This window comes from Amblyraja radiata, chromosome 19 (assembly GCF_010909765.2).
Source record: "Amblyraja radiata isolate CabotCenter1 chromosome 19, sAmbRad1.1.pri, whole genome shotgun sequence".
NCBI classification, from domain to species: Eukaryota; Metazoa; Chordata; class Chondrichthyes; order Rajiformes; family Rajidae; genus Amblyraja; species Amblyraja radiata.
The window spans coordinates 36,051,220-36,075,118 of NC_045974.1; the positions used below are offsets into that span (position 1 = coordinate 36,051,220).

General features: G+C 40.2%; 1 protein-coding gene across 3 annotated transcripts in view; it reads left to right on the forward strand.

The window, feature by feature from the left end:
• Positions 1-21,964: 21,964 nt before the first annotated feature.
• msrb3 (methionine sulfoxide reductase B3) overlaps positions 21,965-23,899 on the forward strand; it is a 97,354-nt gene continuing 95,419 nt past the window's right edge. Inside the window, exon 1 of one of the 3 annotated variants that reach the window (XM_033038236.1) lies at positions 21,965-22,106. Coding sequence is in view for 1 of the 3 variants with exons in the window: in XM_033038235.1 (XP_032894126.1) it covers positions 22,025-22,106 (82 nt within the window). In the remaining 2 variants the exon portion in view is untranslated. The remainder of the gene's footprint in view (positions 22,107-23,899) is intronic. The other 2 variants (XM_033038235.1, XM_033038234.1) reach the window with 2 other exon arrangements.

A 23,899-nucleotide genomic window follows, 5' to 3' on the forward strand; every position in this document is an offset into this window, starting at 1 on the left:
TCCACCTCAACCCTATTGGATCACTACAGACTTTGTACTACAATGGTTACTCTGAATTGGCTTTTGCAATATCATATTCTAATTTGGGTTTAGGCTTATCATTGTCTCATATACCGAGGTACTGTGAAAAGTTTTATTTTGCAAGTTATCCAAACAGATCAGATATGCCATACATAGATACCTTCAGTACAAGTACAATAGATAGAGCAAAGAGAGAGATACTTTGAATATTTTGTAATTTATTTTATATTTCTTGTTATTGTGTCCAATGTGCCTGTAAAGTAGAAGCAAGTAAGATTTCCATTTTCAGCTTCAATGCTGATTTATTAAATATGAAAATGTGACAAATTTCTCTTAAGATAGTGTAGTAATTTTAAAACAATTGTGCACAATTTCTCAAGATGGTCTATCGAATATTAGTAAGAATTGATGATGCATTAATCATAAATAAGTAAGAAATGAGAATGCAAATGATGATGACCATATCAACCAAGTCCCTAACTAAAATGATTTGTTGAATGATAAAACGGAGCCTGTGCTAATCTATTGGCTTAATTACAACCAAACATTTCACATTAGGTTATTGCCATCTTCTGAAGATTAACTGAAGCTACTCTAAAAGACTGAGAATGAGATTATAACCTAAAAGACATTTATTAGAACATTTAAATCAGGGTTATTCAGTGAAAAATCTATATAACTAAAAGTCTCACCTTGACCACTTCCTGGCTGCGCTGTATATTGATTTTAGAAAAAAAACGCTACCATATATCACTATGATTTTAGGCCATCGTACTCACAGTCCTCCTTCGCTGAGGCAGCCCTGAGGGTTTTTCCGATCGATGAAAAATAAAAAAGTTATGAGTGTTTAAAAAATCTTGAGATCAGCTGAATGGTCCTCTCGCCTGTCAATCACCATGATGAAGGTAATGCCCTTTCTGGGGGGGGGGGGGCAGGACTATAAAACCCCGGATGCCTGGACGTGAGTCAGTCACTCTGGAAGATCGCGAGGGAGAGGCCACAACTGTGATTCTAAGCTGTGAATTAACTGAACTGTGTGACTGTAATGTACTTGCAGTAAATGATTTGTTAGCCCTTAATGAAAATGCATTGAGTTGTGTGGCCTGCCCTGTGCTTGAAACTGCAATGGAAATGGAAATGAAATAAAAATGCACTGAGCTGTCCGGCCTTCCCTGTGCTTGAAACTGAAATAGAAATGGAAATGAAATGAAAAGGCAATGAGCTGTTCGGCCTGCCCTGTGCTTGAAACTGCAATGAAACTGCAATGGAAATGGAAATGAAATGAAAATGCAATGAGCTGTTTGGCCCGGCCTGTGCTTGAATCTGCAATGGAAATGGAAATGAAATGAAAATGAAATGAGCTGTTTGGCCTGCCCTGTGCTTGAAACTGCAATGGAAATGGAAATGAAAATGAAATTAGTTGTTTGGCCTGCTCTGTGCTTGAAATGGAAATGGAAATGGAAATCAAATGAAATAAGTTGTTTGGCCTGCCTGAAACCACTAATTTCGGCCCACAAGGCCCCTATTAGCTGAGAAACCAGTCCCTTTGCCCAAACTGCCCGTATTAGCCCAGGAGGAGCATTTTGGCCCAAAAGGCACAGGCCAGGAAAAGTCCAGAAAACGTGCCTTTCACTGAGATTTCACTCAGATTTTTTTTAAAGAGCCCCTTCGGCCCATCAGTTCTGTACTAGCCCAGGAGGAGGCCCTTTGGCCTATCAGTAAGTATTCCCCCTGCAAGTATTAAACCGCACCCCTCCCTTCATTGGCTCCCTGTGAGATCCAGGCCAAGATAGACTTTCCTCCTTCGTTGCTGTGATCTGCAGAAAAAGATGAAAATTGTCTAAAATTGATTCTCTGCCCTCTCCCCCTTCTCTCTCACAGAGTCTCTCACCTGTTTTGGGCAGAATTTCTGGCAGTTTCTGAGCTGCCAGCCCACCAGGCCTGAGTGACTGACCTGCCAGCCCACCAGGCCTGTGACTGAGCTGCCAGCCCACCAGGCCTGAGTGACTGAGCTGCCAGCCCACCAGGCCTGAGTGACTGAGCTGCCAGCCCACCAGACCTGAGTGACTGAGCTGCCAGTCCACCAGGCCTGAGTGACTGAGCTGCCAGCCCAAGAATCCATTCTGCCCACAATGTCCATTCTAGCCCTCTGGAAACCAGACCATTCAGCCCACAACACCCATACTAGTGCTCCAGAATCCACCCCCCCTCTGGCCACCAATATTGGAATTGGTGGAGAGGTGGAATATTGCGTTGGGGGACCAGCCCTCCCGTGTGAACATGAGACCCAACGGGTCCCAATTAGTCTAGTTCTATTTAGAATTTTTATTCCAGTTAATAATGATGATGCTTATTCCAATTTGTATTTCAGCATTGATAAATGAAAATTCCAATGATAAATCAAAGATTTGAAGTATTAAATCTGCCTTTATGGATGCTGCCTGATCTGAGTATTTCCAGCATTTTCTGGATTTATTCAGATTTTCCGCATTTCTATTTTTATTGTGTTGCCATATCTTGAAAATAGAAGTCCCATTGGCTGCATAGTGGAACACCAGAGACAATATAGTCAAGTCTGTCTGCTCACTGCAAAACTAACTGAGTTTTGTAATTAGAAATCTCTCATACAGACTTATAAGAATTATGTCAAAAACACCCAAAATAACTACTGACCCTTTCTGCATCCGTCTGAGACAATGGCCAACCAAAAACACTAAACTGGAGATAATTATTTTGTATTTCCAACGTTTTTGTCAATTAAGGCATGCCAGAATCACATATCTTAGTACGCCATTTAATTTCATCATTCCAACAATAAATGTCTGCTTCAAGAGGTTGTATCTGGTTAAAACCAAAGATAACACAAACATAGAAGAGGTAAAATGTCAAAGTAGACATCTTAAAAGTAAAGTTGCCTGTATTTAAACCTGCAAGTGGGTCACAGGTGGACTTGGTTGAATTTCTTAAACGGTTCAGTTCACAAATTTCACAAGTTCATCCAGGAAGTGCCAATGCGAATGAAATCATTCATTGTGATGGAAATGAAGAGATGGAATGAACATTGGTGAGTAACATCCTCTGCAGATCTGGGTTCACCTTCTACAATGCTGAAAATACCCAGCTTATCTTTATTTCTGCCATCAAACTGCTTGTTTGAAGTCCTGCCTTGCATTAATTAGTTTTCTCCACTCAAATATGCGGCAGACCGAAACCCTTATCTTTGACTCCCTTCAGATATTCCTTCCCTTAAATCAATTCTAATTCCCTTCCTTGGATATGGAATATTCTTTTCCCTAGATAGACACAAAAAGATGGAGTAACTCAGTGGGACAGGCAGCATCTCTGGCGAGGAGCACCCATTCCTTCTCCCCAGAGATGCTGCCTGTCCCGCTGAATTACTCCAGCTTTTTGTGCCTATCTTCGGTTTAAACCAGCATCTGCAGTTCCTTCCTACACACTATTTTCCTTAGGTTAGTAGACTATGCAATGTTGCCACTGCATGCTGACACTGAGTAGAGCTTCCTATCTCACAGTGACATAAACATCTCCTATTCCCATTAAACCATGTCTAAGCGCATCCATTATTGGAACCCATGGTGAGGTTTTAACTGGGTGATAACAATGCTAAAGTCCTCAAACTGAGCTGGATAGACTTTGTCAGATAACTTGAAAGCTCCTACCATTGAGATTTTAATAGAGTCTTTTACAGAGCAATGACAATTCCCACTCGCCCACCCCTTCATTAGTTCCAGCATTGCTGATCCAATGATTTCTGATCAGCTTTCCTGGTTCCATTCTCTAAAAAACCTCAGCTCATCCACAAGTCTCTTCTATCTGATAGCTGTTCATGATCATATAACCATTATCTACTTGTCGTTGGCTCCCCAAAAATTGTAATCCACGTTTACAAATACTCTGTTTAACACATTTCTCGTTCCTTCTCCATTGTGCATACCCCTTAAATGATTCATTTGTCTAACACAAGTCTCTTGGGCAACCCTTAGCTTTGCCATTTGTCACAGTACTGTCAGGCTTCATTGGTTTTTGTCACCTACTCACTCCTTCCATGGCATTCCTGTTTTTTTATTATTGTGACTCTCGTGCCTCAGGATATTTGGTGTTATTTTTGGCGGCTGTATTCCGAAAAAAGTAATGAATTTGGTAAACATTTACAGATCCGTTTGAAGTTGATGAGGAAAGTCACTCATGGATCTTTTCAATAGGCTTTTAATTTGTTGTATAGCAACATTCAAATACATTCCTTCCAAATGAAAAATGTAATTTAGTGATTTTGACTAATAGATAACAGTCCCAACAGAATAACCTTTTGATGAAACTGCTGATAAATATCCACTTTATCAAAACAACAGGTTTTAAGGCTTGGAATGGGAATTATTCTTCCAAAAAAGGACACAAAGTGCAGGACAGGCAGCATCTCTCGAGAACATGAATAGGTAACGTTTTTGATCCCGACTCGTCTTCGGACTGATTGTAGGGGCAAAGAAGAAAGCTGGAATAGGGGGGGAGGACAAAGTGTGGCAGGTGATAGGTCAACGTGGGTGATGGGGGGAGGGGGGTGGTATCTAGTAGGCAGATGGTTGTAACAAAGGCCAGAGATAAGAAAGGAATGTATGGGGCAAGTGTAGAGAGTTGCGGATTGTAAAGCCAGAGGGAGGAAAATAGCGGGGAAGGGGAGAAATAGGTGGGTGTCCAGGTGGGCCACTGGGGAGAAAAGGGGGGAGGAAGAGAGAAGGCCCAGGACAGAAATGTCAGTGTGGGATTGGGAAGGTGGGGTAATATAGTTAGCAAAATAAAGATCAGGTAGGCCTTGGCAGACCGACCACAAGTGTTCTGTGAAACTTGGTCAGCCTATAACTTTCTGAGATTTCTGCACTGCAAACTCTGGCCTAAATTCCGGCCTAATACACAGGCTTAAATGTAATCACTTCATTGGCCTTGGAGTCCAGAAGAATAACAATCAGATTAGTACCTTTGTCAGGCATGTATCTCTCATCTCCAGCCATTTCCTCGACGTTAGCTAGTTATCTCAGTATCTAGCTCTGGTCTGATAGTTTGGTTTCATATTTGAGCAGTGCAATTTCTGTTTGTTCACTTTCATTTTCAAATCATTTCAGAATCTGATCTGAATCTATTATCCAATGGCACTGTAATCGTTAATATTTGGTATAAATAATAAGTGAGTGGGACTGATCTTTTGATATTTAAAAATCTATGCCTCATTTAGTTGTCAGGCTCAGGTATAGACTTTAATGCTACCCGTTGCATGAAGGGAGAATTATTCCAATGTTTCAGTGGGGACAGTCATCTGAATGGACAATCTTATTTTGTTATGTACGCTCATGTTTATCAGTAGTCTTGAGACACTGACATCAACTACCACCAGAACTGACCTCACCATTCTTAAAAGTAATTTGTTTTACGGTTATAGCTCTTGTTAATGATGTGACAATAACTCAATAAAATGAAAATGTCAACAATATATATGTATTATCTAATCTGTGCAAAATTATTGCTTCTGCAGCAATAACTTGGTATTGAAACTAAATTTCAGCAGTTCCTTGTAGCAAAGATGAATTTTACTAGTTCCTGATTTCTAGGTAAAGGGTCACTTGTCTTAATCTTGGTGGTTTCCCACTTTGTTTCCTTTAAATGAAAGGTTTGGATTGACATAAAAATAAAGTTTGGATATACTCTTTAAATGAGGTCATTGGATGTTACATAAACAAAACCAGTACCATATTGTTAACATCAATCTTATTTGTTTAAAAAGCTCAAACCTTTCTGAACATTGACATTGGTAAAGTTGAACAAGAAAAATATAGTATCAAATTGCAAGTGATTCTAGTTTTGGTGAATTTACCTGAATTTTCAGTGGCCTTCAACCTCTTCCCTCCTATAATTAAAAATCACAATAACATTAGCGACAGTGTCAGTAACATGGTTAACCACACAAAATCAATTCAGTTAACGCCTATTTTGCTGAATAAGCACGATATCTGTATAGTAATTGCAACAATTGGTCTAAAATTAAATTAAAATTCTTTCAAAGACAGTTTCATCTCACCTCTTTATGTTTGCTTCTGTAAAGTGGGATTAGGACTTTGAATTTTTCATAGTCATTTCTTGTTCAAAATCTGTACACCAGATGTTACATTAATGTGGATACCTATTAGTTGTACACCGCTTCTTAAATATGTCTGAAACAGACACAAGGCTCCATAAATGTGAAAAATCTGCATCCCACAGTGTTTATACAAATTCAAGGCCCTCGTGGCTGAACCAGCAATATTTAGAGGCATTGTTGGTATCTGCTCATAAAACAGCACATATCTTTGGATACATGAAAACTAAAACATTTATTTTATCATCAAAATCCAACCAATTAACCATTCACTTTTGGCATATTCATTAAGTGTGCATGTCACCAGTATTCACATTACCTACTGAAACACATTGACCAATTTGGACATTACAGGGATGGCAAGCTTAAAATGCTTCAAGAACTGTTGCTCCTTGATAGACTTAATCCACAGAATGGAATGGCAAAAATACCAATTGGAAACTTGGGCACAAGAGACTACAGATGCTGGAATTTGTTACAAAATCTGTCTTGAATCGTCGACTGTACATTTCCCTCCACAGATTCTGTCTGGCCTATTGAGTTTCCCCTGAAGCTCTCTATTTTATGGTCTGTTTTATAAACTTTCAGTGTGTGATCTTGCAGTTTTAATTCATAGGCTTTTATGTTGCAAATGATAACATTCCCATTTAATTATTTCATTTAATCTTTCATGTAGGTCAAATTGATTTCAATGCTTTATATTTTCAAGAGGAATTCAGAATAATTGATGGGGTGGGAGATTGCAATCTTCACGTGGTCCACCCTGTTTTGACAAATTCAATCAACCCGACGTGCACAAACAAATAGATGTAGTGTTTTGGTGTCTACAACTTTAGGCTGTGCATGCCATACACAGGAAGCATCATTGATTCATCAACATGTCTAGTCAATTTCCATTTGACCAATTCTAAGTTTCCAGATCAACTTGGGTTGGAGGATGGGCAACAACAGAATCCACTGGGCCATGGAAAACATGAAGACACGGGGTGGCAGGGTGGCACAGCGGTAGAGTTACTTCCTTACAATGGCAGAGACCTGGGTTTGATCCTGTTTACGGGTGCTGCCTGTACGGAGTTTGTACGTTCTCCTCATGACCGTGTGGGTTTTCCCAGGGTGCTCCGGTTTCCTCCCACACTCCAAAGACGTACAAGTTTGTAGGTTAATTGGCTCTGGTAAAGATTGTAAATTGCCACTAATGTGTAGAACAGTGCCAGTGTGCGAGGGTCGCTGGTTGGCGCGGACTTGGCCAAAGGGCCTGATTCTGTAAACTCTAAAACTCTAAAGATGTGTGTGAAAGGGAGGCAGGGGAGAAGGGTTATGGAGCAAGAAAGGATGGAAAGAGATGGAATAGAGAATAGTACAGGGAGATGAGAATGTAAACAAAAAGTTGCGTTTGGTGTTAAACAGGGTAGAAAGTGAACACCAAGACATTAAAAAAGAGGACTACATGTCGAGGATGGAAGAGAAAGAAAGATGAAAGAGACAGGGAGAGAGACACCTAATAGGAAGGATGAAAGAGATGGGCAGAAGAGTGCAGGATATTTTAGGAGTTCATGAAAAAGGACAGAATGAAACAAGCAAAAATATTATGTGCAGACAATATCTACTTTACTCCTTCCCATGTAAAAACATTGACTTGACCAGAAGAGATCAGGGTGGGCAGATATTAGATGTTTGATCCAACATGATCAGGTTATGATTGGACTCAAATGGAAACCTACCTCCTGAATTTTGCAGAAACTGTTGATTGAAAAGAATAATGAACACTTCAAAGCAAAAAGACAAAGTTTCATTGTTTCTTCGCTGTAGTTTAAATTTGTTCTAAATTGCAGATAGAATATTGTGAACATTCTTCATGACGTAATTTACATTTAACCCAGCTGTGGAAGATAGCAAGGGGGTGCTGTCATTGCTTCTGATGTATTTCTGAATGAATGAATACGTTTATTGGCCAAGTATTCACATACAAGGAATTTGCCTTGGTGCTCAACCCGCAAGTGACAACGACATACAGTGACAGTTAGGAATGACACAGAAAATATTAAACATTAATAATTAAACATTATTGATTAAACATGTGAATTAAATAAAATACCAGAGCAAAAGGAGGCTACAGATTTTTGGTTATTGAGTAGAGCTACTACTCGTGGAACAAAAGCTGTTTTTATGTCTGGCTGTGGCAGCTTTGACAGTCCGGAGTCACCTTCCAGATGGAAGTGATTAAAAGAGTTTGTGGCCAGGGTGAGAGGGGTCAGAGATGATCTTACCCGCTCGCTTCCTGGCCCTTGCAGTGTACAGTTTGTCAATGGAGGGAAGGATGCAGCCAATAACCTTCTCAGCTGATCGGACGATTCGCTGCAGCCCCCGGATGTCGTGCTTGGTGGCTGAGCCAAACCAGACCATGATGGAGAAGGTGAAAACAGACTCTACGATGGCCGTATAGAATTGGGCCATCATTGCCTGTGGCAGATTGTGCTTCCTCAGCTGCCGCAGGAAGTACATCCTCTGTTGTGCCGTTTTGACTTGAAGACTTGGAAATATATGTATTTTTAAAGAATGTGCCCATATTTACAACAAATATATGGCCATGCCAACACACACATTTGAACCTCCTATTGGAAGCTGGTCTTCATGGAGTATAATTGTCAGAGAAAAATACAGAAACACTGGATGTAGGCCATGTAATAAAGTCACAGAAATGCATCCTTAGAATATGGGTCCTGGAAACATTACCATATATCAGCCTACTGAAGTGTGGAAATGGTGGCTTGGAAATATGCTTCATTCGGGCTGTTGGATAAGCATGAGCATAGTTATCTAATATATTAAAGAGGAGAAAAAGCTTATTCAACTTGGGACGTTCAATTCCTTGTTAAAGTTGTTCTGTATTTATGAATGTATCAGTGTTTCCTTCACCTCCAGCTGAACCCATCCAGTATGGCATGGATCCTACTTAGTAGGAAGGTTTAGTCAGCATTATTTGAAGGGATCATTCAGTACTTAAGGAAGTTAAGTTGGTTTCATATTTCAGGCTGACTGGTTAACCTTTGGACATCTTTTGGTGTGTCACTCTTCAAAGTTTGCTTGCCGTACACAGAGACTGATTTTGCTTGTGTTATACTGGTTGTCCCTGCCCCATAAATAATCAGCCTGCAATCATTAGTAGTATATTTGTACTAGCTTTAAATGATGAACAACAGAGAAAAATGATTGGGCGGTGGGAGTGCTGCGAGACGGCTGCCCTGCCAGCAGCGTGTCTGTCATTTCTACTTTTTTTGTTTTTTTAGTGTGTCCAAATGTGTGTTTTAATGTCTCTTGGTGTGTCTTGTGTGGGGGGTGGTTAGGGGAGAAAGGGAAGAACCGCTTTCGGTCGCCTCCTCCACGGAGAGGCAACTTTTTCCATGTCGCCTCCGTCGCAGGAGAAGAGCTCCGATCGCCAGCCCGCGGCCTTCAACATCTTGAATCCGTGGTCTGCGAAGCTTCTCGCCATGGGCGCGGCGTGGACTTACCATCTGGAGTAGGATCCCTCACCGGAGATCCCTGGAGAAGAGCTCCGACCGCCGGCCTGCGGCCTACAACACCTGAAGCCGTGGTCTCTGGTAGGAAAGCACCGATTCGGGACTTACCTTCCAGACGAGAGGGCCTGTGCATCTGGCCGCCCGCAGCAGCGACTGCGGAGGTTTATGGCCCCGACCACTGGGGAACAATGGAGGAGGACTGACTGTACTTTGTGCCTTCCACCACAGTGAAGAATGCTGTGGTGGATGTTTGGTTTAATTTTTATTGTGCATTGTGTGTTCTTTTTGATTGTACCGCTGCTGACAAATTCATTTCACTGCACTTTATTATGTATGTGATGAATAAATCTGATTGATTGATTGATTGATTGATTGATTGATTGATTGATTGATTGATTGATTGATTGATTGATTGATTGACACCAGAACAGGAACTGTTGCCAGAAGAAGGAAAGCACGAGGGAAGTAGCGGCAGCAATGCGTCGCGGGTCGACCTGTGGTCGATGGTCGATGAGAGTGTGGGGAAACCGCCGGGAGGGGAAGAACAATGGAGGACCCGGCGTGGGGGGAACCGCAGTGCGGGAGGTGGAGGAGGGGGAGGGGGAGGGGGGGAGAGGAGAGACGACAGATGGCACAATGGGCTAAGTGTTCGGCTGGCAACCGGAAGGTAGCCGGTTCGAATCCCACTTGGAGTGCATACTGTTGTTGTGTCCTTGGGCAAGACACTTCACCCACCTTTGCCTGTGTGTGAATGTGTGTGAATGTGTGTGAGTGATTGGTGGTGGTCGGAGGGGCCATAGGCGCAGAATGGCAGCCATGCTTCCGTCAGCCTGCCCCAGGGCAGCTGTGGCTACAGAAGTAGCTTACCACCACCGAGTGTGACTGAGGAGTGAATGAATAATGCGATGTAAAGCGCCTTGAGTATTAGAAAGGCGCTATATAAATCCCATCCATTATTATTATTATTAGAACAAAGGAGGAGCCGGCATACTTTGAAACTTCGTCAGCGCTGTAGGTGGCTGCTATTTGTGTACATTGGGTATGCAAGCAAAGAATGTCACTGTGCTATGTCACATGTGGCAATGAAGTATTCCATTCCAATGTAGGAGCGATAACCAAGAGAAGGGATTTCAGAAATGCTTTTCCTACATTAAATAACTTTACTTAGGAGCGACCACAAGTGTGCATTCACTTGACCAAAACTCTACAATCATAACCAGATTCAGGACACCAACTATAAAGTGCCTGTGGCTGTTAAAATTATTGTACCTGCCTCACTTTTCTTCCAGACAGAGGAAAGGAGGACAAAAGAGAATTAGATTTCACATGAGTGATTGGAATGGTAATCTGGTGACCACACCTTTACTGCCTTGTGAAACAAACCCAGACAACATTAACCACTGCACCACTGTGCCACTCAATTACATCTACCTCCATTGGTTACCATTTAGGAGGTGGTTTGTTGACATTCTACCCAAGGCAGCCACTTCATTTGACAAGAGGTTGTTGGCAGAAGGAATAAAGCAATTCTTGCTGCATAAGCTCCAATTAAAAAAGAAAAACATTTCCAGGCAAATCCCAACTGCAAAGCTTTAGACGAGCTTTATAACTTCTTCTCACTTCTTCTCTAAAATGATCCTTGGATGGCTTTCTTAAACTTTAGGGGAAAGGAATATCAGAAAACCATTGGTACACAAAATTGCTGGGGAAACTCAGCGGGTGCAGCAGCATCTATGGAGCGAAGGAAATAGGCGACATTTCGGGCCGAAACCCTTCTTCAGACTGATGGGGGGTGGGGGGGGGTGGAGAAGGAAGGAAAAGGGGAGGAGGAGGAGGAGCCCGAGGGCGGGCGGATGGGAGGGGACAGCTAGAGGGTTAAGGAAGGGGAGGAGACAGCAAGGGCTAGCAAAACCATTGCCTGCCACATTCTTTGTGTGCACCCCCCCCCCCCCTCGGCATTTAATACTGAAGGCATGATCATATTTCTGCAAAAATGAAATCTCATGAGGTTATTAACTGTGGGGAAAAAACAAGCCTTCTTTGGTTTATTCTTTCAGAGAGATATTTCACTTCCTTATTTTTATTGTGGCCATTTATTAAGAACAGTAACTGATATTCATAATTTAGATATTCATTACATGTACAAATTGCTTTTCAAACAGATTCATCAAATAAAAAGGGAGTTGATCAATCTATCCAAGACCAAAATTCAATAGCCACTATAATTCCCAGGAATAAACTATTTTGGTTACCTACTACCACACCTCTTCAGCTTGGTCTTAACCACTTCAATAGATGACAGATCTGCAGTTTCCTGATTTTGTAACCAAACAATCATCTTGAGCTTTGTCACATTGCATCTTCAAATATATGAAAAGTCATGATCTTTGAAAACTCACGGTTCTGCCACTGTATTAGCCACTATGCTCAGTGTAGAAACCTATCAATGTCTCAGTGTTTTCAGATTTGATTGAAAGATATTCTTTCACGGCCGTGGAAAAAAAGAGAAAGATTGAGATTTAAGATAATTGCCTAAGGTTGACGGGACAGTCATTCTTCATGCGTAAGCCTAGACAGGAAGTGTTGGCATTTATTTCACCATGGGGACAAGTTATATCTCAGGTCGCTCCTGTTCTCATCTGATGTCCTCCCTCCCTGAATGATCAGATACCACCTTGGGTCATATATTTCCAGACAAACTGATTGGGAGAACTAATGGGAGTCGTTTAACAGTAAAGCAAAGTATTTCAAAGTGCTTAAGAAATATTGAAACATAAGAACTAGGGAAATGGCGATATCTTATTTTTCCATGAAATGACTTATATTTTGAATGCTCCATTTGTCATTGAAATCCCAAAGGAAACACCCATAAAACTGGGCATCCAGCCAAATCGGAATGTCTGGAGGTGACTGTGGGAGATACAAACCTGGAGATTAATTTACGAAAATAAGGTAATGCTGGGTCATCGATGACTATTTGAACTCCAGAGAGCTCCTTACCTTTGCCCCTTTAAGAAGGGGGGGGGAAGGAAGCTTAATGAGCATACTCCAATAAAACTTGGAGACATGTAGGGACATCATTACACACCAACAGGTAACTTTGAAATCAGTACAAAGTGCACATATGATGCACTGCTTGACGAGCTTGAGGAGAATATTTTAATATTAGAGGAGTAGATATGTTTGCTTTTCACATCACTATAAATTTACAAATAATTTTTAAGTGTCTGGGGAATTTGAATGGACTGCGTGAACCACAGAAATATGTTTGTGCTCAGCTGGATTTACACCACATCTAAGATGAATCTAACTGGATGTACGATAGCCTTTTAGCATCCTTTCAACTTTATTATGTTCTTAGTAGTTTTAGCTCAACTTGACGTGTTTGAGTTTAGTTTGAGTTTAGTTTATTGTTACGTGTACCGAGGTACAGTGAAAAGCTTTTGTAGTGTGCTAATCAGTCAGCAGAAAGACAATACATGATTACAATCGAGCTATCCACAGTGTACAAATACATAACATGAATAACGTTTAGTGCAAGATAAAGTCCGGTACAGTCCAATCAAAGATAGTCCGAGGGTCTCCAGTGAGGTAGACAGTAGCTCAGGACTGCTCTCTAGTTGGCGGTGGGATGGTCCAGTTGTCTGATAATAGCTGGGAAGAAACTGTCCGTGAATCTGGTCATGTGCGTTTTCACACTTCTATACCTCTTGCCTGAGGAGAGAAGAGGGAGTGGCCACTGTGCGACTCGTCTATGATTGTGCTGGTGGTCCTGCCGAGGCAGTCAAGGATTTCTACGGTTCACTGCGGTTTTCAGTTGATGCACACGGAATATCACTTTGTACCATTAGAAGCTCAATAGAACAGAGCATATTCATTCCCTCGGTATTGAATTAAATCAAGGATGATCTGTGACCTAACAATACTTATCACTATCATAAAAATATCAATCTTATATTTAAATTTACAATTGTCCTGTCATCAATTGCCATTAGTGGAATGACTTCATAAATTGTGTCCTTTGCACGTAAATGTGCTCAAATCACTTCTGAAAGGCCTGCCTTGAAATGTTAGACCCAGATTCTCCAAGCAGCGGAAATAGATTTACTCTGTCTACCCCATCAGTCCCCTTAATACCTTGTAAACATCACTCAATTACCAAAGTGTTGCTTGCGTTTCCAGGTGTGTGACATTTTTCCTTTCCACTTTGCGCAGTTCTCACCAACCAGAAGATACTTGGTGGGACACAGTTTACACTGATATCAAGGTCACTGGTGTAATATGAAACAAAGCATTTCCCTGCCATTAAATTAAGATATAATCATTATCAGAAATAAAGGGGCATTGATATATTACTTTCCTGAACAGAATGCCAGAAAAAGAGATTGCTTTACACATTCAGTTCTGTGTATTGTTCAGATTGTTTCCAGCATGCAAAACAATTTGTCAGTCCTGATTGCTAACATATTTTTTGTTCCTCCAACTTTTATGATAGCTTCATTGGAATTTGACAAGGAATTGAAGTCTAGAACTCTCATTAGAACATGCAATTATCCTTCTTACATTCTCCCTCCAAACCTTAGTCTTTGTAATTTACTTACAAGGTACCAGAAGGACACTTCTTGATTTTATTTTGTATGTTATTACGTTTTTTTCCTTTCTCTTACCTAGTTAGACACTTCCATAATTTTAACATGAAGCAAAAGTTATGGATAGAGTTTGATTTATGCCTGGATAGGATACCATTGTAGTGTGGCTGTTAATGCTGATGCTTCATAGTTCCAGGAGCATGGTTTCCATCCTGAACTCGAGTGCCATCTGTTTGGAGTTTGCATGTACCATCTGTGATCACCTGGGATTTCTCCCATATCCTACAAACATGCAAGTGTAAATTATCCCCACAAAGGTTAAAATAATTAATGAAGAATTTATGAGGATGTATGAGAGAGAATAAGTTTTAGTGGCATCAGGTAATAAGGAGGGGTGAATTAAATAAAATCTTACTGTTAAGTGTGCTTCACTCTTTGTGTCTCGTGAAAATGTATATAAAACAAGAAATGTTCTACCTTATATTCCTTGTGCCTGAACCTAAAAATGAACCGAGTGGGTGAATGGTCTTGAAAGGATCTTCAAAGCAGCAAAGTACTATAACTTCTTCCAAGAAAGCAACATTATAGTTTCTCCCCATGTTCAATATTTTCTCCACTGATTAGACATTTCATTCCTTTTAAATAGTCTTAAAAACTATCCCATTTATGAATCTATTAGAATTGAAACACAATTTTAATAACTTTAAAATGATTTGATCCTAGCAAGAAATTTAATCTGACTATTTTGTGAACTTTTTTTCAAAAGTGGCCAATGATCTTTCTTGTGATATTCAAATAAAAAAGTCCTAATAAAGCAAGGAAAGCTGCTGGCCATTTTTGAAATGTTCAGGCTAAAACAACGTACTCAAATGATGTTTGTGATTGATCACCCCTGACTCTCAGTCTGAAGAAGGGTCTCGACCTGAAACATCACCTATTCCTTTTCTCCAGAGAATGTGCCTGACCCGCTGAGTTACTCCTGCATTTTGTGTGTCTTTATCTGATATCTAGATACTTGAGCTTGCAAGCAAGAATCTATGGAGAGCAATCAGCAGAATGGACCACCTTAGCCCATGTTTTGCTCAGATATGCAGATATTAATTATAGATCTATTTTCCCGTTTCAAATTAAATTAACATATAAATTAAATAATTTGGATATAGTCTAATGGATGAATACACTCAATGCTGACTTTTTTTTAATGCTTATCCCTAGCTCATGCTGTGCACATTTTACTACATTTGTGGTGTGTTCCCACCAGCAGTAATGGAATAGTTACTGCTGCTCTGTTCTTACTACAAACAAATAAATCTTGTTGTAATAAAATGCCACACATTGACAAAAAAACAATGAAGCCAATTATTGAATGCTGGAACTGACTAAATTAAGACAGACTGGTATTTCCTCCCAACTTCTATGATTGATCAGTTCCTTCACACTTGAGAACGCTGCGTTTCCCCCTCCCTCTTTTGGTTATGGTGATGCTTACAGAATAGAGGTGGTACTGTATGTTAATTCCTTTTCCTGTCTCTTAATGCTTCTCAGGATGAGATCTCCCAAACTGACTTTACCCCCCTCCTGTAGTCTTGATCTATCCAGATTGTGAGTTTCATGAGACGTTGCAATTTAGCTTGACTGCTAATTCAAATATTCATGTACATTAAATGAATTAAGATTTTCTGCAAAGCATCATTTGTTCTCTGTAAATAAAAGCACACCAACCTTTGTATTTAAAAATTCCAAAAACAATGCTCAGGAAAAAATGTATGCCAAATAAAGTAACATTATCATGTACATAAAGCACACCCACTATCACATTAACCATTAAACATCCATTTACGTCAATCCTACATTAATCTCATTAATCTCAGCCCTTAATGTATTCAGTGACTACATGTTATTATTGTGTGATGTCCAATGGGTCTTATGGTTTCTACTTCTCTCAAAATGTTATTAGCATTTCTGTAAGCAACAACCATACTCATAGAGAACCATATCATATAAATTACAACATCTTATTTCAGTTACTGGATCATAGAAGGCAATTCGGTCCATTGCATTCACACCAGCTCTCATATTAGTTCCATCCTCCCTTCTGTTCTCCACTGATCACCATATATTTATCCATAGGTATACTATATCTTACTCTTTTACTTTTGAGTGGACTATGCTAATATCATTATTATACAAATTTCCTCCAGAGATGTATACATTCTGCCTTGGTAGTAAGATCTATCATTGCTCCTTTTTGGTCTATTCCAGGAGTTTCAACAGTTAAAGGGAGGGGAGGGGGTGGGGGGGATTTTAAGATTCCCCTTTTCAATTAATTGCAATTCCTTTTCCAATTTAAAAACAGTTTTTATTTAAACCTGCAAACAAAATTTCCACCTTCTGCATGAAAACCATGTTCAAAATAAATTCCACGTTGCTAATTTCTGGCAGTCGTGGTTAAATTTATATATTTAAAGTTAGCTCACTAATGGATGGTTAATCTTCTGCTGATGATATTTAACACATGGCAAGGGCTTTTCAATGATAAATATGTGCACTTTGCAAATATTTACTGTCCAAGCCCTTTAACACCAACATGGAGGACAAGCACATTGTTAATTCTTTAGTAGCAGCTGGCACAACCTAATAAAGGTAACATGCATTGCAGTTTGATACTGTTCATATGCCCAATTAACCTTCTTAACAGGCAATCATAAAGGAAAAAAAAATCTTTATTGAGAAGAACTGCAGTAAATGCTGTACACGTCGCGTTTCTGGATATTTGTTTGAAGGGGTAAAAATTGTTGGTGGACATATGTTTGTGGGATTTACACAGTATGGGTTAATCGTATAAAATTATGTTTGGAAGAAGTCCAATTTCATTTTTCATAAACTATTGATTGATTTTTGTAATGTCAAGGCTGGTCATACTTTAATAAAGTTAGTGAAGCAATAATATTGAAAGGTACAACATAATACATTACTGAACGAATTAAAGGAGGTGATATTTTTACACAATTGACCAAAAATATATAGGGAAATGTCCAAATATATTTCAAACCCAAGATAAGTGTTTCACCAAAAGTTTCCAAAGCAAAGGTATGAGTTATGCACTAGATTGTTTTAATAGTATTACTTGTTAATGTCCATGCTTGGGGTTATGCAGGATTCTTAATTTGAAGCCATCACATACAGTGAATCAAATGAAATGTTAATGGATTTACAAAGAAATAAATATTTTAAACTACATTATGTGTTAAACAAACCAAGCCACTGCTTCAAACTATTTAAAAGATTATTGTTTTGTTTAACAGTAGGCACTCAGTATGCCTATTATTTCAGTTTACCGCAAGAAATGAGTTGTTGTATGATGAGAAAAAATTGAAATACACATAATGAACATTTTAGACTGTGATGCATCTTCAAACATACCCTTTATTAAGTGATCACCATATTTAACCAGAGAGCCAGCAATGTATAAAAGTCTTAACTGGAAAAATGTTGTTTTCTAAAGTATTTTAATTGGTACTCGACAGATAATCGTAGCAACATAATTTCAAATAGAAATATCAGCAATCAATCATTTCTTAGTTCTAAAGAATGAAAAAAATAATACTGTTACTGAAAAGTTCATATATCAATGTGTGATTCATAAGATAAAGTAGAAAAACTTGAACTGATAAATTTACACTTTCATAAGATCATTTTTAATCTTTTAATAAGATCATAAGACATAAGAGCACATTAGGCCATTTGCCCAGGGAGTCTACTCTGCCATCCGATCATGGCTGATCTATTTTTCCACTTAATACCATTCTCCTGCCTTCTCCCTGTTACCTTTGATGCCCTTTCTAGTCAAGAACCTATCCATCTCTGCTTTAAAAACACACAATGACTTGGCCTCCTCCTCTGGGGCAAAGAATTCCACAGATTCACCACCCTGTGTTTGCCTGGGGTGCAGAGAAATTTTTACCTAAAACATGGTCACTATAAGCACTAATAGAATGCTGAGACACAATTAAATGAGAACAACATTTGGAATTAAATCTTGCCGAGCATAACATTCTCCTGAGATAAAGAAAAATGTGTTTATTTTAGAATGAAAGGGTTTTATTTAAGATGACTGTGGGCTTTAGGCAGAATCTATCTATCTGTGTTGGATTAAAATAATAATGACAGATCCATATGTTTTGCTGGACTGAAGAAAAGTGGAATAAAAAATCAAAGATACAATTAAAAGGTCCTTCAAAGAGCTTTGCAAGGTCCTAAAATCAATAAAATTAAAAGCAGTCAAGCGGTTCAACATATCTGTCTCGTTTGTCTAAGTATTTTAGTCTTACATTCATTCCCTGGATCATCTAGAAGCACACAGTTTATCATTCTTTGAGCACTTAAAGAGCATTAGTTAGTTGCCAATAAAGCAATCTGTCAGATTAAGACAGTAAATATAGTAAGTAGTCACTCCTTTTTGTAGCACCTGGACTATCTAATCAACAAAATATGTTGATCAATACAAATATTCGGGCAGTTCTTCATTAGGAATGCAATTTGCAAATTATAAATCATTTTCCTGTTAAGATACTTGGCATTTTTTACTACTAATTGAGCCATCCATTTTCAGAATTAGTTATGAATTGCAGTGGGTGGCAAAGCCAAGGAGTAATTTGGAAACAAGTTTGAAAATATAACAGTGGAAGAACAAATCTACATTAACACGCACAGCAAGGATGATGAACTGATCAGCACAGGTGAGGAAGCACACACAGAAGTTTGGGTGTGCTCAGGAGAGAGGGTTTATGCAAAATGCTGCAGGTAAGAGTTTAGTGAAAATTCCTTATTAAGCTTCAGTGGATTGAAAATGAAGAGACTGTCTTCATCCCTCGACTGATTTGGGGTGAATGTATGCACAAGGTAGAAATTGCAGAAAAACTATGGGCACATTGGAGATACAACATTGATGCTGATGCCAATGGACGAATGATAATTCTGACCAAGCCAGAGGCTGAATAAAGTAGACACAAAAAGCTGAAGTAACTCATTAGGACAGGCAGCATCACTGGAGAGAAGGAATGAGTGACTTTTCGGGTCGAGACTCTTCTTCAGACTAGTCAGGGGAAAGGGAAACGGGAGATATAGATGTTGATATAGATAAAGAACAATGAATGAAAGATATGCAAAAAAGAAATGATGATAAAGGAAACAGGTCATTGTTGTTGGGTGAAAACAAGAAGATGGTGTGACTTGGGTGGGGGAGGGATAGAGAGAGAGGGAATGCCAGGGTTACGTGAAGTTAGAATAAAGTCTTATTAAATACACGAGGCCCATGCAAGGAACTGATGATAATTTTGTGAGCATGAATGTGACGAGGAGTCACATAAAGATCAATGTTGTTTATTCTAAAATATTTAAAGGCATGCTGCTTGAGGAACAGCTCAAGCTGAACATAATTGTTTATAGCGTGGCAAATGGTGCAGTGGAAAGCTGCTGCCTCGCTGCGCCAGAGACCAGGCTTCGATCCTGACCTTGGGTGGTGTCTGTGTGGAGTTTGTACAACGCATGGGTTTCCTCCACTTTCCTCCCACATCCCAAAGTCGTGCAGGTTTGTAGGTTAATTGGCCTCTGTAAATTGTTCCCAGTGTCTCGGGAGTGGGTGAGAGAATGGAATAACATTGTCCAAGTGTAAACGGGTGATCAATGGTCGGCATGGACTCACTCTGAAAGGCCTGTTTCCATGCTGTATTTCTAAACTAAACTAAACATGATTGTTGCAATTTTTCCATTGTGTGTCAACCTTTGTTGGAATTTCACTCCTGTACACACAGTACAAAGACCATTTGTTACCATTTCCATCATAATGTTTATTTTATCCTACCTCAGTTTATCTGGAGAAACCATGGGTTTGTTATAAAATTGCAACAATCATGTTATAAGCCTTAATTATTCCAATACTCTCAATGCTGCTTTCTCATCTTTCAATACACAATAGACAATAGACAATAGGTGCAGGAGTAGGACATTCACCCCTTCGAGCCAGCACCGCCATTCAATGTGATCATGGCTGATCATCCACAATCAGTACTCCGTTCCTGCCTTCTCCCAATATCCCATGACTCCTCTACCTTTAAGAGCCCTATCTAGCTCTCTCTTGAAAGTATCCAGAGAACCGGCCTCCACTGAGGCAGAGAATTCCACAGACTCACAACTCTCTGTGAGAAAAGGTGTTTCCTCATCTCCGTTCTAAATGGCTTACTCCTTATTCTTAAACTGTGGCCCCTGGTTCTGGACTCCCCCAACATCGGGAACATGTTTCCTGCCTCTAGCGTGTCCAAACCCTTAATAATCTTATATGTTTCATTCTTCTAAACTCCAGAGTATGCAAGCCCAGCTGCTCCATTCTCTCAGCATATATATGACAGTCCCGCCATCCCGGGAATTAACCTTGTAAACCTACGCTGCACTCACTCAATAGCAAGAATGTCTTTCCTCAAATTAGGGGACCAAAACTGCACATAATACTCCAGGTGTGGTCTCACTAGGGCCCTACACAACTGCAGAAGGACCACTTTTTTCCTATAATCAACTCCTCTTGTTATAAAGGCCCTAACATTCACTAACAAGTTCATCCAAAACTCTGTTACTAACCTATGCTGATCAGGTACTATGCTCCCTTTGCCTGTTGACATGCATTTGCTCTTAGATGATGAATACTTCAAATGTGAACATTTTCATCCTTATGTTTAAATTACTCCTTAAATTACTCCTCAACCTTGTCCCATTTCTGTGACCTCCTCTAAATCTGCATCCTATGAGAACACTGTAATTCTCACACTGTGTCTTCTTGTATCTCTTTAACCCTTTCATCACACAGTGGTGGTCGCCTGGAACGTGCTGCCAGGGGTTGGTGGTGGAGGCATTTAGAAAGGCACACGTAAATGCAGGGAACGGTGGGATATGGATTGTTTTGCAGAGGAGATTAGTTTGACTTGACGTCATGTTTGGCTTGGACATTGTGGGCCGAGGGACCTGTCCCTGTGCCGTACTCTTCTGTTCTATCTGCCGTTACTGTTTACACTATTTGAATATTCAGATACTACCATGTATCCATAAGCATCATCCTTATAACATTTTTTTAAAGCTGGACTAGGATTTTGTGCACCTGGTCTAATGGATCCTTCTTTGGCTTGGAGCCAATTGTTGCCTTCACTGCAAAAGACCATGAGATGGCAAAGTTGCTACAGCAATACAAGTTTTTACATGATTTTTAAATCATATCGCTGCCTCGTGGAGCCATATTCCTCCATTATTCATTACAATGTCCTCAAAATTGAACTCTAAAAACAGCCGTTCCAAACACCAGGAACTTGCAGTGACCTTAATTTTGTTTTGCTTAAATTTGGGTTTATGTTTAAAAAAAAAGGCATGCTGCCTGCTGTAATTCAAAATTTAAAAAACACTTTTAAAATTCAGCAACAAAAAAACCGTATACACCAGATGGGTGAAGGATGGACTATCCACATCTTATTTGCATATACTACAATAAGTCAAGCCAGTTGTCTGATACCAAGGCTTCATCCTCTGCAAATTGTGACCAACCAACTTTTTAAACAGCATTCTATGTCAGAGTACTTCAGCAGCAGAACCTTGGCAAAGAAGAGGGATACTGACGATGACTGGTGGCCAATGGTCATATTTGGAGTTGTTGGGCAGAGGAATTTCCCACAGTGCTTCTCGACGTGTTATCTAAGCCACGGAGGAGGAACTCAATGTATCGGAGAGAGAGCGGCCGCCTTGATCCATTTGTCATCGTTTTCCTGCTTCTGACCTTGTTTGCACGACAGGCGCCAGGTAAGCGGGTCCCCCCTGACTGAGATAAACACAGTGGTGGGGGTTGGGGGGTGTGTGTGTAGCGAGGGCTGGCGGCGGCTGTAGTGTTCGCACCCACAGGCTGCCCGCCTCTACAACATACACAACATGAGAGAGAGGGGGGAAAAACAGCCAGGCGGCGTTGTGATCGTGAGGACAAATCTGCAAGCGGCTTTTGTTTTCTCTCTCTCTGTCATGACGCGAAAAGTTTGTAACTTTCAGAAGGGCATCTGCCCCGCAGTTAGAGGAGGGCCGCTGTTGGAGCCGCTTCATCCCACCCTGGATGCTGCCAGCGGCCCCGGGCTCAATCAACTGCGCAACGCCACGGAAAGGTCGCTTCATGGTGCTCGATATGCACTTATCAAACCGCAACAAACCACTGCAAACTTGCTGCGATTGTCAGAAGTAGCAACTAACACTATTTATTTTTTGCAGACTCTGTAGTAGCCGTCCTTAGCTGATATAAAATCTCTTGCATTTTTTGTTAAAACCCAGGACCCATCAAACCCAAGCAGCGTTTCATTATTAGTTGCTTCAATATTGCCTCATCATCCGAAGTATTTAAATATGTCACCGATAACGATTAGGATCTGCCAGAATTGCAGGCGACGTGAGAAGCGTAGATTAGCTGTAAAGTATTTGGAAATAAAATTAATTATTTTGGATTTTATCTTTAAGCATACAGTTTGAGTTAACAGCCAGTTCCACAAAAGGACACACAGTGCTGGAGTAACTCAGCAGGTCGGGCAGCATCTCTGGAGAACTTGGATAGGTCACATTTCAGGTCGAGACCAGTCTTCACACTCGCTTTCTCACTGATATTGTATTGTGAGCTCCTCTCACTGTCCCTCCTCTCTGATATTTAGTTCTCCTCCGCTCTGACAGGAGTTTTATGAGACCATTGCTCCCCCCTCTGTGATATATTTGTTCCTATAACGTGATCCAAATTATTCAATCCTACTTGTCAACTTTTTTTACATGGAGGATGATGAGTATATGGAACGAGCTGCCGGAGGAGGTAGTTGAGGCGGGTACTACATCAATATTTAAAAGGCATTTGAACAGGTGCATGATAGGAAAGATTTAGAGAGATATGGGCCAAACACAGGCAGGTGGAACTAGTGTAGATGGGGCATCTTGATCGTCATGAGCAGATTGGGCCGAAGGGCCTGCCTCCATGCTGTATGACCTCTGCTTATGTACTGCAGCTCAACAACAGAATACCACCGAGATATTTTAAAGGGTGGAAGCGAATGAGATCATATAGCTGTAATCTGATATGTTAACCACAATTCAATTGTTAGTAAAAGAGTGCACCTACATTTTTAATTTGCAAAGTTGAGTCTATTGTCAGTAATTTTTTTTGTTCAAACTCAGTTTATTGTCGTATGCACAAATACAGTGAGATACAGGGAATATGAAAATCTTGCTTGCCGCAGCATCGTAAGGATGTAGACTCGGACAACACACAAAAACATCAGTCATACATAAATTATACAAAATCTGTAATATAGCGTAAAGAAAAAGACTAGGCAAAAAACCAGGACATTAGTACAAAACACAATTAGAATGCAAGTGTAAGAGATGGTTCATAGTGTTCCTTGGCTGAGGTAGGATTAGGGTTGCGCAGGTCAGTTCAAGATGACTGTAGGAAGTACCTGAAGCTGGTGTAGTGGGGCTTCAGTACTTCCTACTTGATGGTGGCAGCAGAAGGAGAGTGTGCCCTGGATAGTTAGGATTCTTGATGCTAGATGCTAACTTATTGAGGCACCACC